Source organism: Mus caroli, chromosome 18 (assembly GCF_900094665.2).
Source record: "Mus caroli chromosome 18, CAROLI_EIJ_v1.1, whole genome shotgun sequence".
NCBI classification, from domain to species: Eukaryota; Metazoa; Chordata; class Mammalia; order Rodentia; family Muridae; genus Mus; species Mus caroli.
This window is the reverse complement of record NC_034587.1, coordinates 74,338,326-74,353,713: the sequence shown is the minus strand read 5'-3', so window position 1 is coordinate 74,353,713 and position 15,388 is coordinate 74,338,326. Positions and strand designations below refer to the sequence as shown.

Below are 15,388 nucleotides of genomic sequence, written 5' to 3'. Positions count from 1 at the left end.
CAGATCCACACTCCCTCATGTCTGTCTGTCAATTCCCGCCGACTCCTTGTCCACCTGCAACCAGAGGCCCATTCCACGCAGACAGGGACCAAAGAGGGTCTGCAGCACACCACAATGGTTAAGATGTTAACTGACATATAATCTTTCATCAACTTTACAGAACCTAAAGTGTCCAGTGACCCTTGTCCCCGTCTTTAATTCTATGCATCAGTCAACAGAAATCATGTAAACTGAGGTAGGTTTTAACCTGTGGAAACATTCTATGTCATGCTAAAAAGAATTACAGGAGCTAGCTTCAGGGGATACAGGACCATTATGCTGTGTAGGAAAGAAGAAAAGAAAAAGAAAAAGAAAAAGAAAAAGAAAAAGAAAAAGAAAAAGAAAAAGAAAAAGAAAAAGAAAAAGAAGAGGAGGAAGAGGAAGAAGAAGGAGGACGAGGAGCAGGAGGAGGAGGAGGAGGAGGAGACTTTCACTGTTGTTGAAGACCCGACTCAGGGTCCTCCCCTGCTTTTATCCCCTACAGAATTCTTTTTCATTCCTAAATCCCATAGATGGAGCTTTGACAAGGGCTCAAGCCTGTCTCCACCTTCCTAAGAGCAAACCTTGCATAAACCAGATTCCTTTACACCAACTGCTTCACCAAATATTGTCCTTCAAGGGAGGTCAGCTTGGATGTTGTTGCTATAACACTGGAGCAAGTAGGAGGCTGGACAGGTAAGGTGTGAGTTAGAAAATAAGAGTTAGAAAAAGAGAGAGAAAGAGATGATGAGAAAGAGTAAGAGAGGGATGAGAGAGTGGGGAGATGGAGAAAGAGGGAGGGGGGCTGGTTTATATGTGTAGCTAGAAAGCCCCAGAGCAGAGGGTGGCCCCACTCTGCCACGGTGAACAGATCTGCCACCCACCCTCCAAGTGTCCCCATCACCATCACCATCATGTCTCAAGTCTATTTTCTTAAGCTAATGGTACAGATTTCCTAAAGACCAGCTCTCCCAAAATAGCACTAAAGGCTGGAAGAGGCCAGCGAAATCCAGAAAGGACCATGGGCAAGCCACATCACTACTGAGGCATGTTTCATCCTGGCTCTCACCTAGGAGACAATGTTCACTTAGGACAATGGAGCTCCCATTCGTACTTGGGGACCCAACCCATCACTGTAACAGTCTCAGGGGCACTCTGTTGTCATCCTGCGTCACTGATGGGCTGGCTGTAAGTAGTGAGAGCCTGGCTCTGACAACATTTTCACAAGCTTTGTCACATGAACTACATCTCATTCTGTCATTCCCCTCAAGGTGGCAAACCTCACTGCTGTCCAACATTAGGAAGAACTCACATGAGATCCCCACCTTACCGTTGTGATCTCTGTGTGGAATGAGGCACACAAGTATAGTTCACCCTTATAACTGGCCATCACACTTTACTCTGTGGATACAGTGGTCCCCCAGTACCATTGGTATACACACATACATACATACATACATACATACATACATACATACACACATACTTGCACATTCGCATACTCACATGCACATACATTCACATACACCATATACACACTCACATATACACTCACACATACACTACAGATATATACACTCATACTCACATGCACACACCACACACATACACACTCACACAAACATACTACACACACACTCTCTCATACGCACACCACACAATATACATATTCACTCACGCACATCACAGACACATGCACACACCACACACATACACACTCATACAAACATACTATATATAAATACACACTCACATGCACACACCACACACATATATATTTTTTCTCACACATACCACACACACATATATATACTCACACACTAACACATACATATATACTCATGCACATTAACATATACACACAAACATACACACATATACACTCATACACACTAACATCCACACACATATACACATACACACTACACACACAAACACACACATATATACTCACAAACACACATACATACACACTCCCATATACCACTCGCACACCACACACTACTCACACCACACACACACAGACACACTTATACACATCACACACACATTCACACACATGACATAGTCACACACTAATACACACCATATACACATACACACACACACCACATACACACACACATACACACACACACACACACACACACACACTTTCCTTCTCCCTCCCAAGGGCTCTGACCTCCACCTAACCATGCCACACAATGGCTCATAGAATGGCGAGACCTCTTACTTTTCTGAGAACCAAAAGCTATGGCCTGACCTGGGGCCTGTTAGAGATAAAAATGACTTGCCCAACTAGACCATCCAAATCCACATTTAATGAGATTCCTTTCAGGGGTAACCCTCACAACCATTAAGCACAGATGTGCTACACTCAGCGACAGACCCTCTGCAGAGGGCTCTGGTCACAACCAGAATCGTCTGCTAGTCTGTGCCAGTCTAATCTTTTCCTACCAAACCCTGACAAATTCCAATGGGAAACAAACTTGTTACTACCTGGACAGGGTCCTTAACCCTTTGACAACATGTTTGCAGAAAACAATATATTTTTAAGAGGAAAAAGTAGGGCTGGAGAGACCACTCAGCAGTTAAGAGCACTGACTGCTCTTCTGAAGGTCCTAGGTTCAAATCCTAGCAACCACATGATGGCTTACAACCAAGAGCTTTGACGCCCTCTTCTGGTGTGTCTGAAGACAGCTACACTGTGCTTATATGTAATACTTACATTATATATATAAAATCTTTTTATATATATTATATATATACATATACATATATAAAGTCTTTTTTTAAAAAGAGGAAATAGAAAGTGGAGTTAGGGAGAGAAAACCATCTAGAATTGCTAAAAATGTAGGATGGGTTGAGAAATGAGAGGAAAGAGGAGGAGAGGCTGGAAGAGCCAGGCCTGTCTTCTTCCCCTCTGCTCCACCACTCTTCCCTGGGAGACTCACCCCAGAGCTTCCCGTTTGTCTCCCACATGACTAAAGCGCACGGGTCCTGCCGACTCACACCGCTGGCTACTTGGCTGCGGCTGCCCAGCTCCTCCAGCTTGCTTAGAGCCCAGAGGCCCTGCAGACTTGGCACAGAGCACACCCACCTGCCTTTGTCACAGCACACTAAGAAGGTTCTCTGTGGTGACCCGGCTGGGTAGAGGGCTGCTGGGTCTGCAGGCATCAGAGCATGGAGGGGTCCCTCCAACTCCTGGCCTGCTTGGCCTGTGTGCTCCAGATGGGTGAGTTTCCCCTATTTATTCTGAGCCAAACAGAACAAATCTTAGCTAGGTTGTCTACCCTCAAAACTAAGCAGTCGAGTCTGCCTCCAGGCCTCCAGGTCTGTTCAGGAGAAAAGCTACAGATTACAGGGCTGTGGTGACAAGGGGCAGGGGGCCAAATATTGGCCTTGTCTTAGGTTTCCAAGTGACTTGGGTCAGGGCCCCGATTTCACAAACCTGTGTTCACCACTCTCTCTATCTTTTTCTGCGAGGGGATTAACTCCCTGGGATGAAAAAGATGGTGCAGGCTCCGGACATACTTTGGGTGTTGGTGGCGTCCAGCTGTCTCAGGGACAAGGAGAGAACAGCTTGTGGGTGTGTGGGAACAAACATGAAGATTGTTCTGTGTGGGGAATCAGGCCAAAGACGAGCCACACTAACCTGCTAACAGGAACACCGTTATTAGTCAAGGTTCTCTAGAGTTACAGAACTTATGAAATGTCTCTAGACTAAGAGAATGTATTTGAATGACTGATAGTCTGTAGTTCAGCTAAGCCAACAATGGGCAGCTGTGAATGGGGAGTCCAAGAATCTAGCAGCTGCTCAGTCCCATGAGCCTAGGTGTTTCAGCTGATCTTCTTGTATGTGCTGGAATCCTGAAGAAGTAGGTTCCAACAGATGTAATTAATGGCAAGAAAGCCTGTATCTTCCAGCCTCAAGATCTGGATCACAGGTGTGCCCTCCATTTCTGGATTGTGGCTCATTCCCAATGTTGTCAAGCTGACAACCAGGAACGGCCATCACAAACACTATGGGGTGGGTGGGAACTCTTCCCTGGGAACAGTACTTCTCAAGTGCAAACTCTTTGGCTCTATCCATGACCTTCAGAATCACGAACCCAACATTGCCAGCCACCTCCTCAGGGGGTGTCAATGCCCAGTGCAAATGAGAGTGTCCAGGACAAATGGCAAACAGAGCTCAGAAGCCCTCCTCTCCCAAGCCATCCTTTCCCCAACTCCATCCTAGAACCTCCTGCTCAGCAGTGCCTGCTCCATCACCTGCATGGCCACCATGCTGCCATATGCTGAGGTCAGGGCATTCTGAGCTGTCTGTCAACTCTGCTGGGGTGGGGTCAGGTAGAACTGATATATGAACATTGGTGTGTGTGGATCCAGCCCTCTTTCTTCCAACTTATACCATGCCATTATACAGTGGAAGAGATGAGGATCAGTCAAGTCTGTCTTTTCCCCAGGTGACCTGGCTGAGACATCTTTGTGTGAGGGTGAGATCTAAGGGGGTAATCATGTCCCGACCTGGACTGGTGGATTTGTGCATTGCAAAGGACATAAAAGTGATATCGGGTGCAAACTTAAAATGCTGGCCCTGGTATTCATCAGCCATGGGCCTGCCAGTTGTCTAACTCTCATGAGTCCTAGAGAACCAATCCCTGTCACTCAGGTCACTGAGGCCAGGGGGAAATGGAACGTTTAGTGAGTAGGTCTTTCCTGTTCCCAGCAAGCATTGTGGGAAAGTCTGCTCAGCTGAGGAAGGCCTACATAGAGGAGGGAAACAGAGCAGAACCAGAACCACCCTGGATACCAGGGCAGGACAGCTACGTGAACACACCCTGTGGTGGGCACTAGATGCAGGACAAGACCAGCCTGTGGCTCTGTGTCTCCATCAGCTCCAGTGATTGGATCATATTCACAGCCATGTCACACCCACATGGCTGGAGAAGCAGGGCTAAAGGAGAGGCCCGAGGGGAGACGAAGAGCAACCAGGCCTTCTAGTCACATCCCTTAGACTCACCCATCCTGGAACCTTCCAGGCACATCATTAAAGGATAGAATTCCTGCTGCCCGTATCTTCTTCCTCCTCTCAACTTTCCTCCACTGACAAGCTATCCTGCCACCTACAAGGTCAAACAAAAAATGGCTAAAGGAGAGCCAGGTGGAACAAGGTGGTCAATGAACAGCAGCATACCCCAGCTAGACCTGCCACCTGTAGGTGATATTTGATGACTAGGTTGAACATAGCTTCTCCCTGGAAACCTGGCTCTCTGGGTACCACAATGCCCAAGAAAGCACCACTGGAAGCACGCTTGAGAACACCCTGCTAGCATGCCCAGGTGGTTTGGAGGAAAATGGTCCCTTACAGATAGTCATACTCTTCAAGCTGACTCCATGTCCACTGGAGATGTAATCACTGGAGTCGGGGGTCAGGGGGAGAGACAGAAACACAAGGTTTTGATGGACTCCAGTTCTCACGGACATGATGCTATCCCTCCTGAAGGAACAGTCATTGTGACTCCCCACCTGGCCTCATTCTACATCTAACCCTCAAATCACAGAGAACCGCCCTATAAAGGCCACCATAGCCAGCCTGATCTTTTTAAGTGTCATTCTTTGGCCCTTACCCCACCATGATGTTCACTTTCCTGTCTGGACCGTCTGGTAGACCTTGAACGGAACCATATGGAAACATCAGAAGAGGCTTGAATGGTGCCTGTTCTTACTCCACCACACACTGAGAAGCAGTGTGACTGTGTTCAGCACCTCACAGACAGTCAACACAGACTCCCTGCAAAATCTCTGCCTCCATCCTCACCGAGGGACCAGTGGAAAGCTTTGATCAGCTGTGGCCAAAGCAAAGGTTTCCAATTCTGATCCGGTCCAGTTCCGACTCACTTTCTGCAGCTGGGCTCCTTTGTCTTTCTGCTCCAGCGAGCCTTTGGGATAGTGCATTAAGCTCTCCCCGGCTGCATCATGATTAGAAGGTGTGGGAACTGAAGCCCCGCTGGAGGGACACGCAAGGAGCATCGGTGGGTCACATGATGCACAGCTCTGAGGGAGCTGTGAGGTGGAACCTTTTCCAGTAGCTCTTTTTTCTTAAATTTTTAATTGTTTGAGAGTCTTATTATATAACCCAGGTTGGCCTAGGGCTTATTATGCAGCCTAGGCTGGCCCTGAATTTAATATCTCCCTGCATCAGCCTACTGAATACTAGGACCATACTTTTGAACGTCGGGGAGAGATAATGTAAGGTGGCGGTCACCATGTGTCCCCAGGAGGAATGGCATCGTGGCAGGAAGAACTGGTACACTCAGCCAGCCAGAATTTTAGACTTGGTCACTTGTGTAAACATTCAGAAATAGTTTTTCATGGAGGACCTAGCAATCCAACAGGCATTGAGACTCACCTAAGGTTCCACACTCAATTCCAAGCCAGGGCTAGAGCCCCTGACGCTCCATCTAAGGGACATACCATGGAAGCAAGACAGCATTGAAGACAATGAGGCTACATCTGTGTGTAGGGCACATATGATGAGTCAGAGTTCTCTGGGTTTATTCCTCCCCGTAATGTCATTGTTGGTCATTTCATCCCTGGGTTATCTTCTAACAAAGCACCTGTCACTCGGCCTGATATGAGATCATGGTGAGTCATGGCTCTATGGTTTTCCTCAGTAAATGATATTTTTACTGTATCATTTCTGCTCTGGGATTTCATTGTTTCTGGTGATTCCTTCCCGGCTTAGTGGATGTCTGCTGTCATTCCTTAAATGTCCTTAGAAAGAGAAACCACTCTCTAACATTTCATTCCTTACGAGGGCTGAAATGGTCTGCTAGGCTCTGCTGTACCAAAGCCGGCATGGTCCCACCATCCCTGGTAGCCCAGCTTTGGAGGCAGACACTTCAGGCAACAAGGATGTGGGCTTCTCATTGACCCCTGGATGCTTCCAGACACAACACACCTGAGAGAACCTACAGAAAGCGCCACAGTCTCAGTCAGGGAGTCACGCCTGACACTTTTTAGCAGGCACTCACGGGCTTGCCAGAGGTGATGGAAAATCCTACCAGATGCCAGGAGCCAGGAGCTCTGCTAAAGCAATGTCTTTGTTCTCTGCTCAATACCTGCTAAGGACTTCTCGCCTTCTGCCTTGAGTCCTCAGGGTGGCCCTGAGGATTCTGCCTAAGACAGAGCATCTCTCTCTTTTGAACCCACTCAGCACATGAGCAGGAAGCACTGTATCGGCTAATGGGAGCCAAGACAGAGCCTCTGAATAAAGGGTCTCGGTGCTCCCTTAGACTCCTAGAGCCATCTCTACCTGCACCATTCATTTAGAGCACACTTTATAATATTTCACAGCAGGATGAAGATCTGGGAGAAATTCACAGAGGCATGCTGCCCGATGTTAGAGAGACTAAGTTAAGCCTCTATTACCATTTTCTCCTGGCAAAGCCAACTGAAGCGACATGTCACCAGCATGCCTCCGCTGGCAGCAGAGCCCTCACCTACCTGGGATCTTGGCCTCCTCTGACTGCTTTTGGCATTGCTGGGGTATTTCAGAGTTCCTCGTAGAGTGGGTAACTAGGGGAATTTCCCCCAAACTTCAGGACAAAAATGTATTTTTTTTTTCCTTGCAAGCCCTCTCCCGCTTTGGGGGCTTTTTCATTGAAAACCTTAAATGTTACTCTCACTAGCTGCAGGCCTGATGGGCAAGGAGCGGGTGAAGAGGCAGTGGAGAAGCATTGCAAACCTGTGTGAGCTTCTGAATGTAGCATGTAGTTTACAGAGAAATAGCAAGGAGATACTGTATCCGCTACTGCAGCAAGGAGATACTGTATCCGCTACTGCAGCCTTCTTAAAAACAAAACAAAAGGCCTTGTCTCTGGAGTTTAAACTTTCTATGCAGCTTCTTTTATTTTTGTTTAATCAAGTGAACAGAAGTTTTTTTTCCCCCATGGGGAAACAAAAGAATATTTTGCACCTGTTCTTAAGCAACTGGGCACAGTGGTGGGGAGCAGGGAGATGGGGGTGCAGAGCCAGCCAGGGGCAGGCTGTGGTTCTGCTACTGGTCAGTCACCAGCTGACTTTGAGAAGTCGCTTGGGCCTTCCAAACCCTCAGTTCCCCCCTCTCTAAAACGGGCCATTGACAACATCTCATGGGGCTGTTATGTGTTTTAAATGAGATAGAGAATGATTCACAATGACCCCCCTTCTTCAGCAGTCTGGCCTCCACAGCCCATCATGCGTTCTCTTCCCCCTCTGACAGCCAGGCTTCATGCTTGCCTTTGCCAGTTTTTTTGAGACAGGGTCCCGAGTATCTTTAACTCCCTATGTAGACCCAGGCTTTGGTGGCGTGCGCACCTTTAATCCCAGCACTCGGGAGGCAGAGGCAGGTGGATTTCTGAGTTTGAGGCCAGTCTGGTCTACAGAGGGAGTTCCAGGACAGCCAGGGCTACACAGAGAAACCCTGTCTCAAAAAAACAAAAACCAAACCCCAAATAAACCAACAAAAAACCAACCTCCCTATGTAGATAAAAGTGGCCTGAACGCCTAATAACTCTCTTCCTGAACAGTGAGGCTTTCTGCACAGGCTGCCATGTCTTTCACAGTCACACCTTACAGCTTGGTTCTCTGCTCCCTGTGCAGAGACTGTCAAGCCCAGGTCTCCGTGGAATTCATTCTCTGGACTCTGCACACACATACCTCCTCTCTGTTGGGCTCTACAACCCCTGCCTGCTATTTCCAATCCCTGCAACTCTTTCCACCAGCCCTCATCCTTCTGAAAGCCTAACCCCCTTTCATCCCAGGGTACAGGGGAGAGATACCAGAGCTAGGATGGGTGCTCAGAGACTCTTCTGGCAAGGGTGATTTATCAGATAACAGAGGTTGAATAGGAGAGATCTGGCAAGTGAAAGTAGGCTGGCGACCATGTTCAGACAAAGGCAATATTGTCTGTATCTTTCATCAGAGCACCTGGCAGAGCACAGCCTAATTACATGTTCACTGATCTTTCTCCAGCTCGATGATAGGGGACCCTGTTCATCTTTGTCCCCACAGCTCATAGCCCAGCACCTGGAGCAGCGTGCGGAAGTATCCAATAAATGTTTGCAGAATTGATGAATGCACAATAGCAGACTATGTGTGGGCAATCCGTGCCTGACTCCGTGAGCTTGCAAGATGCAGAATTCAAGTCTAAGGTCACAGAGGGTAGGGAGTACAGGAAAACTGAGGTAGGGGCTGAGGGTGCACACTCATAGTCCCAGCTGTTAGGAAGCTGAGACAGGAAGATTGCAAGTTGAACTTGTGGCTTGTTTGAGCCACATAGTGAGACCCTCAATCCAAAAACAAACGACAAACAGACAAATTCAGACGTGCATGGTGATTTATGCCTGTAATATAGTACTCAGGAGACTACAGCAAAAGACTGACATCAATTTAAATCAGATCAGAATATACAGTGAATTCCAGGCCAGTTTGAGCTACACTGTCAGACAGACAGACCTGAGGAAACTTTCTTCAGCTAGATGTCCTGACAGGATCAGCACAATCGTCACACAGGTTTCTCACATATGAAAGGCAGCCAAACACGTTCTTACTAAGGATAAACGTCCAGCCCCCCACTTGAATTCAAACACGTAGTTCAACTTGTCCAGAGCAAAAAGAGATTAAGCCTAAGAACAGGCCGTGTGAAACAGGAACTGTGGTTTAACTCGATGGTCTTCCAGCTCTGTGCCCACAGCAGGATCCGATTGGACATTCTGCATCCCAGCCCAAGGTGCACAAGAACTCGCTGCACTCTGCAGGTGCAGCACACTAGGGCCACCTGGGGCAGGACTTGAATGGAAGGGGGGGGGGAGGTGAGCCATCCTCTCTCATCAGGAAAAGGTAATGAGTCCAAGAGCCACCATAATGAGCTTCTGCAAGCAGCAGCTGGGACCTGTACATGAAAGCAGTGGCATTTCTGGTGTGGTTCCGTGCAGGAATCTCCTGTCGATCCACAGGTGTATGGGCTCTACAGGAGATGGACTAGCAGCGGTGGCTTGAGGGCATTCCAACCCAGGAAGTCATTGAGGCTCACTGACCACAAAGAGCACTGGGCTTAGTTAGCATCAGGAAGAACTGGCTTTTCTCTTTCCTACTTGCCTGGATGTTGGCCTTCATGTACACATCTATAACACTCTCTGCCCTGTCTTTCTCCTCTTGGGTGCTTTCAGGACAGATGGCATGGTGGTGTGGTATAAATAAAGGGACTGTGTATAATGCAAGCCCAATTACTCCCTGTAAAGGTCCCTTTTGTGCACTGTGCCTGCCCCAGGGCACTGGCTGGGCAGGCTCAACCACCTGCCTCCTCTTGGGGAGGTACCACCCCTGGCATAACCTTCTGAGACTGAACACCTCCATGAACACAGCAACAGACAGCCCCATGGTTTGCCAGCACTGGGTGAACTGGAAGCAGGGCTCAGCTTCCACAACCCTTGGCTCTGCATTCTGAAGAATGTGGTTCACCAGGTGGTGGGCAAAGTGAGGCTGGAGCAGAGGTGCTCAACCTGTGGGCCGCACGCCCTTTTGGGGGGAGGGGGGTTGTTGACTGACCCTTTCCTAGGAGTCACCTAAAACCACCTGCATATCAGATATTTATATTATGATTCATAACAGTAACAAAATTACACTAATGAAGTAGCAACAAAAATAATTTTATGGTTGGGGTCACCACAACATGAGGAACTGTATTAAAGGGTCGCTGCATTAGGAAGGCTGAGAACCACTGGTCTTGAGGTATAATGCAGTGTGCACGTGCACAGAGTACCCACCATGTTAAAGTACCCACCACGAGGGTCTTTCTCTGCCTGAATACTGGCTTTTTAAGCAGCCAGCCAGGACGCAGTTCACCTGGGCTGGCTCTGATTCTAAAGGAACTTGTAACTCTACCGGTGTGCTTCAAAGCACTGTCCCCCCTGTAGGGTCTGGGTTTCTCAACTACAAATAAAGACTGTTAGAGCCTTCCGGTGAATCACAGCTTCTTGCCTTTAGGGCGCTCTAATACAGGCTGTGGGTCCAGGCAGGTCTGAGTGGAACACGGACTTTGCCTCAACCTCGCAGTGACTCCAATTATTTAACTTTTCTGCGCCTCGGTGTATTAACATGTAACAGGGGCTATCTACATTTGTCTCTAGGATCCCTTGTGAAAACTAGAAGAGACGCTTCGGGGGATCAGCTCAACACAGAGGCGCACAGTAAGTGATTTTATCACCTTAGGGATCTTGTAATACAGGATACCATAGCATCTCAGCAACTCTTTTTGACGGGTAGTGTGGGTCACACGCCAGGATGAGACAAACTGTCCAAGGAAGTGTCTGAGGACTTTCTAGTCCGACCCCCTTCTTTTTAGTCATTGTGGAGCACAGCTAGGGAGATACTTCTGAAGTCACAAAGTGGAATTCCAGCAGAAAGGAACTAAGTGTTGCCTGAGTCCTGGTGTTTGCATCCCTGCCTCCGGGAGTCGAGGGGAGTGGAGTGGAGATGCCCCCAAAGGTCAAGGACCGGGTCGCCCTAGGCTAAGTCTAATGTGTCTCTGACCCGCAGGTGCCCCGGCGCAGCGCTGGTCCATGCAGGTGCCCGCGGAGGTGAACGCGGAGGCTGGCGACGCGGCGGTGCTGCCCTGCACCTTCACGCACCCGCACCGCCACTACGACGGACCGCTGACGGCCATCTGGCGCTCGGGCGAGCCGTACGCGGGCCCGCAGGTCTTCCGCTGCACCGCGGCGCCGGGCAGCGAGCTGTGCCAGACGGCGCTGAGCCTGCACGGCCGCTTTCGCCTGCTGGGCAACCCGCGCCGCAACGACCTGTCCCTGCGCGTCGAGCGCCTCGCCCTGGCGGACAGCGGCCGCTACTTCTGCCGCGTGGAGTTCACCGGCGACGCCCACGATCGCTATGAGAGCCGCCACGGGGTCCGGCTGCGCGTGACTGGTGAGACGGGCTGGCGGCTGAGGAGTGCGGGGACCCAACTTCGCCCACATTCCCGAGAGCGTACTGGGTGCTAGGGAGGCCTCTGAGAACTTGGTAGAAATGGAAAATTCAGGTCCTAGGAATGGCCCGCCTGGGACTAGTGGGTGGTGTCCAGATGCTCCTAAACACCCGTAGTTGGCAAGGAAGGATTGAAAAACAAGCAGTCAATAATTCTAAAGGGCTAGGGGTTGCAGTAGAAAGTGCGCACCAGCTGGGCGGTGGTGGCGCACGCCTTTAATCCCAGCACTTGGGTGGCAGAGGCAGGCGGATTTCTGAGTTCGAAGCCAGCCTGGTCTACAAAGTGAGTTCCAAGACAGACAGGCTACACAGAGAAACCCTGTCTCGAAAAAAACAAAAAAAGAAAGAAAGTGCGCGCCTGCACTGAAGGATTTCCCATCCTCACCCCACCCCATCCTACCCCATCCCACCCCATAAATCCCCGGTTCCCAGAGCACTGTGCTGCAACTGGCCCCTCCCTACGTTGTGACCCAGCTACAAGCCTGGCAGTCCAAGCAACACACGACTTTGCCAAATCTCAATGAACCCATAAAATGAGAGCAATTGTGATTACCGTTTTACACATGGAGAAACTGAGGCAGAGAAGAGAAATAACTTGCTAAGGCCATCGCTGCAAAAGGACCCAGGAGCCCAGCCCTGGGCACTCCCTTACCTCCTCCCTCCAGCTTAGCAGGGAGCGGGCCAGGGTGGTGCTACCCCTTGCTTAACCAAACCGTGGGCTCTCACGCTCCCGCGAGCTTTGTGCTCTGCAGGGTGACCCACGCCGACCCTCTTCCCCCGCAGCTGCACCGCGGATCGTCAACATCTCGGTGCTGCCTGGCCCCGCGCACGCCTTCCGCGCGCTCTGCACCGCCGAGGGGGAGCCCCCGCCGGCCCTCGCCTGGTCGGGTCCCGCCCCAGGCAACAGCTCCATTGCCCTGCAGGGCCAGGGTCACGGCTACCAGGTGACCGCCGAGTTGCCCGCGCTGACTCGCGACGGCCGCTACACGTGCACGGCGGCCAATAGCCTGGGCCGCGCCGAGGCCAGCGTCTACCTGTTCCGCTTCCACGGCGCCCCCGGAACCTCGACCCTAGCGCTCCTACTGGGTGCGCTGGGACTCAAGGCCTTGCTGCTGCTTGGCATTCTGGGTGCGCGTGCCACCCGACGCCGACTAGGTGGGTACATCCCAGATCTGGGTGGGTGAGAGGGGGGAAAAGAAGGCTCCCTCCCCTTTCTGCCGGTCCACCTGACGTGGCACATCAGAAATCTTTTCTGCACCTGCATCAGCTCCGTTCCTTCTCTCTGCCTGGACCATGAGATGGAGCTCTTCGCAGCTAGGAAAGGGAGGCTCTGCAAAAGATTTTGAGTCACACAGAGACACAAGCCTGTAGGCTCTCCATCACTTCTTTTACTAACTACAACGCCACAAATCAGTGTCCTGTAAAGGTCGGGCCTCCGGCTTCTCCCGTACTTTTTAACTAGCATCTTGAGGTCCTGAGGTTATGGACCATGAACACAAAGATGCTCAGATGTGATTCCCTGCCAGGTGGTAAGAGGCTGGGTCTGCAGAACTCCTTCTCATGGAGGTACTGCAGAAGGTAGAAATTGCAGAAGACAGGGGGAGAGGGGATATCCTGCAATTCTGAGGTCTTAGTAAGTTAGGAGGGCTCAGCCAAAATAAAATAAAATAAACCTTCAGGACACAGGAGCTTGGAAATCATAAATGGCACACCTGGCCTGGGAACCCAGTTACTTTTAGAGAGTCTCTCCATGCTGCTGTCCCTGACCTTGATGGGGCATCTGTTGAGCACCCGAAAAGGGAGGGACCTTCTCAGAGCCTCTCAGTCTTGGCCAACCAATAAGGTTAGCCTCCAACTCTCCAGGGACACAACTGCAGAATTTGTCTCTGGGGGCCCCAGCTGCGATCCTTGCTGTGACCCTGTCATTCTTGCTGGTTCCTCAAACTTATCAAACATGTTGGGTTTCAGGGTCCCCAGAAAGGCAGTTGTGTTCTGCCAGACCACGTCTCTCTTAACATCCCCACCCCACCTCCCCAGCCGGGGTCAAGTTAACCCTGTCATGTATCAGGTTAAGTCGCTCCAGCTAGCAATCCATCTGCTGCACGCTGCACATTTCCTGGGGGACTGCCTCTCACCGTGGGGCGGGGCAAAGTGTGAAGCTGACAGGTTGGCTGGAGACCACTGTGCAAATTCACACCTCCTCTTTCTCCATGTCCCTCACACAGATCACCTGGTCCCCCAGGACACCCCTCCACGGTAAGTACTCACTGCCCTTCCCCCATCTCTGCCTATCTCATTGGCCCAGGCATGCCACTTTCTCAGATCTGGGAGTTCGCAGAGAAAAAGCAGACATAGGGCAAGGCTAAGGCAGTAGGCTGGGCCAGGGCCTGGGTCATACCCGAAGCGCCCTGCCCCTCCATCGAGCACACCCCAGAGTGGGCCAGGCTGACTGTTACTGCATCCAGGACACAGGACCTTGCTGTCTATGACCCCAAAAGCAAATACCACCAAGCTGTATCCTCCTGTTGCCTCCCAGCTTTCTAGAAATTAGCCCCAGAAGGGTGCCACTGTAGGAAGACTCATCCCCCAGGCTTAATGCTGACTGCTTCCAAACAAAATCACCAAGAGCCTGGCTTAGATGAAAGATCTAGAAAGACATTAAGCCAGAGTCCACTCTTTCCTCTTCAGTGTCTACCCCAGTAAGGGACCTTGTTGAGGGAGAAAGAACCCAGCTCTGGAGTGCTGTGCCTGGTGCTGGCTGGGAGCACACTCTTTCCAGCTGCTCAAGTCTTGACAGCCCGCCATATGTGCATCTCCTTTACTGACGTGCAACAAGATCAGAGTCACAACACTGCCTGCTGTACACTCATTTAACAAACATTTACTGAATACCTATGATGTAGCAGGAATAACATGGATGATAGAGACAGGAAATCCAAGCCTACACTCCAACGTGTACAGTTTTGCACAAACATAACAAGACCATCTGAGATCCGTAAAGCTAGTGATAAAGCAGTGCCCAGTGGGTAGCCAGGCGGCCATGACTGCTTTAGATCTGGATATTTTCTTTGAAGACGTGGCCCTAAAGACACCAAGCTGGAGGCTGGAACCTAGGGTGGCCAAGGTGATAGGGATATCCCAAGAGTGAGAACTGTAAAAGGATCTTCTGTCCTCCTGAAGTAACTGTCGTCTCTGAGGCTCACTGTCTCTGTCTGCTAACTTAGGCCTAGTTCTGGACGTTTCTAGCCTTCATACAGTCTAATCTAGGCCTAGAATGTTTTCAGCCTCTGAGACTCGCTGCTGAATAAGCTCACCCTTTCTAGCTCTTTCTGAGCTCTGGCTGGCT

At 50.3% G+C, this 15,388-nt stretch overlaps 1 protein-coding gene across 1 annotated transcript in view; it reads left to right on the top strand.

The window, feature by feature from the left end:
- Nucleotides 1-3,201: 3,201 nt before the first annotated feature.
- Siglec15 (sialic acid binding Ig like lectin 15) overlaps nucleotides 3,202-15,388 on the top strand; it is a 13,660-nt gene continuing 1,473 nt past the window's right edge. Inside the window, exons 1-5 of the mRNA XM_021150161.1 lie at nucleotides 3,202-3,253; nucleotides 11,193-11,252; nucleotides 11,602-11,985; nucleotides 12,826-13,197; nucleotides 14,268-14,298. Of these exons, the coding sequence (XP_021005820.1) occupies nucleotides 3,202-3,253; nucleotides 11,193-11,252; nucleotides 11,602-11,985; nucleotides 12,826-13,197; nucleotides 14,268-14,298 (899 nt within the window). The remainder of the gene's footprint in view (nucleotides 3,254-11,192; nucleotides 11,253-11,601; nucleotides 11,986-12,825; nucleotides 13,198-14,267; nucleotides 14,299-15,388) is intronic.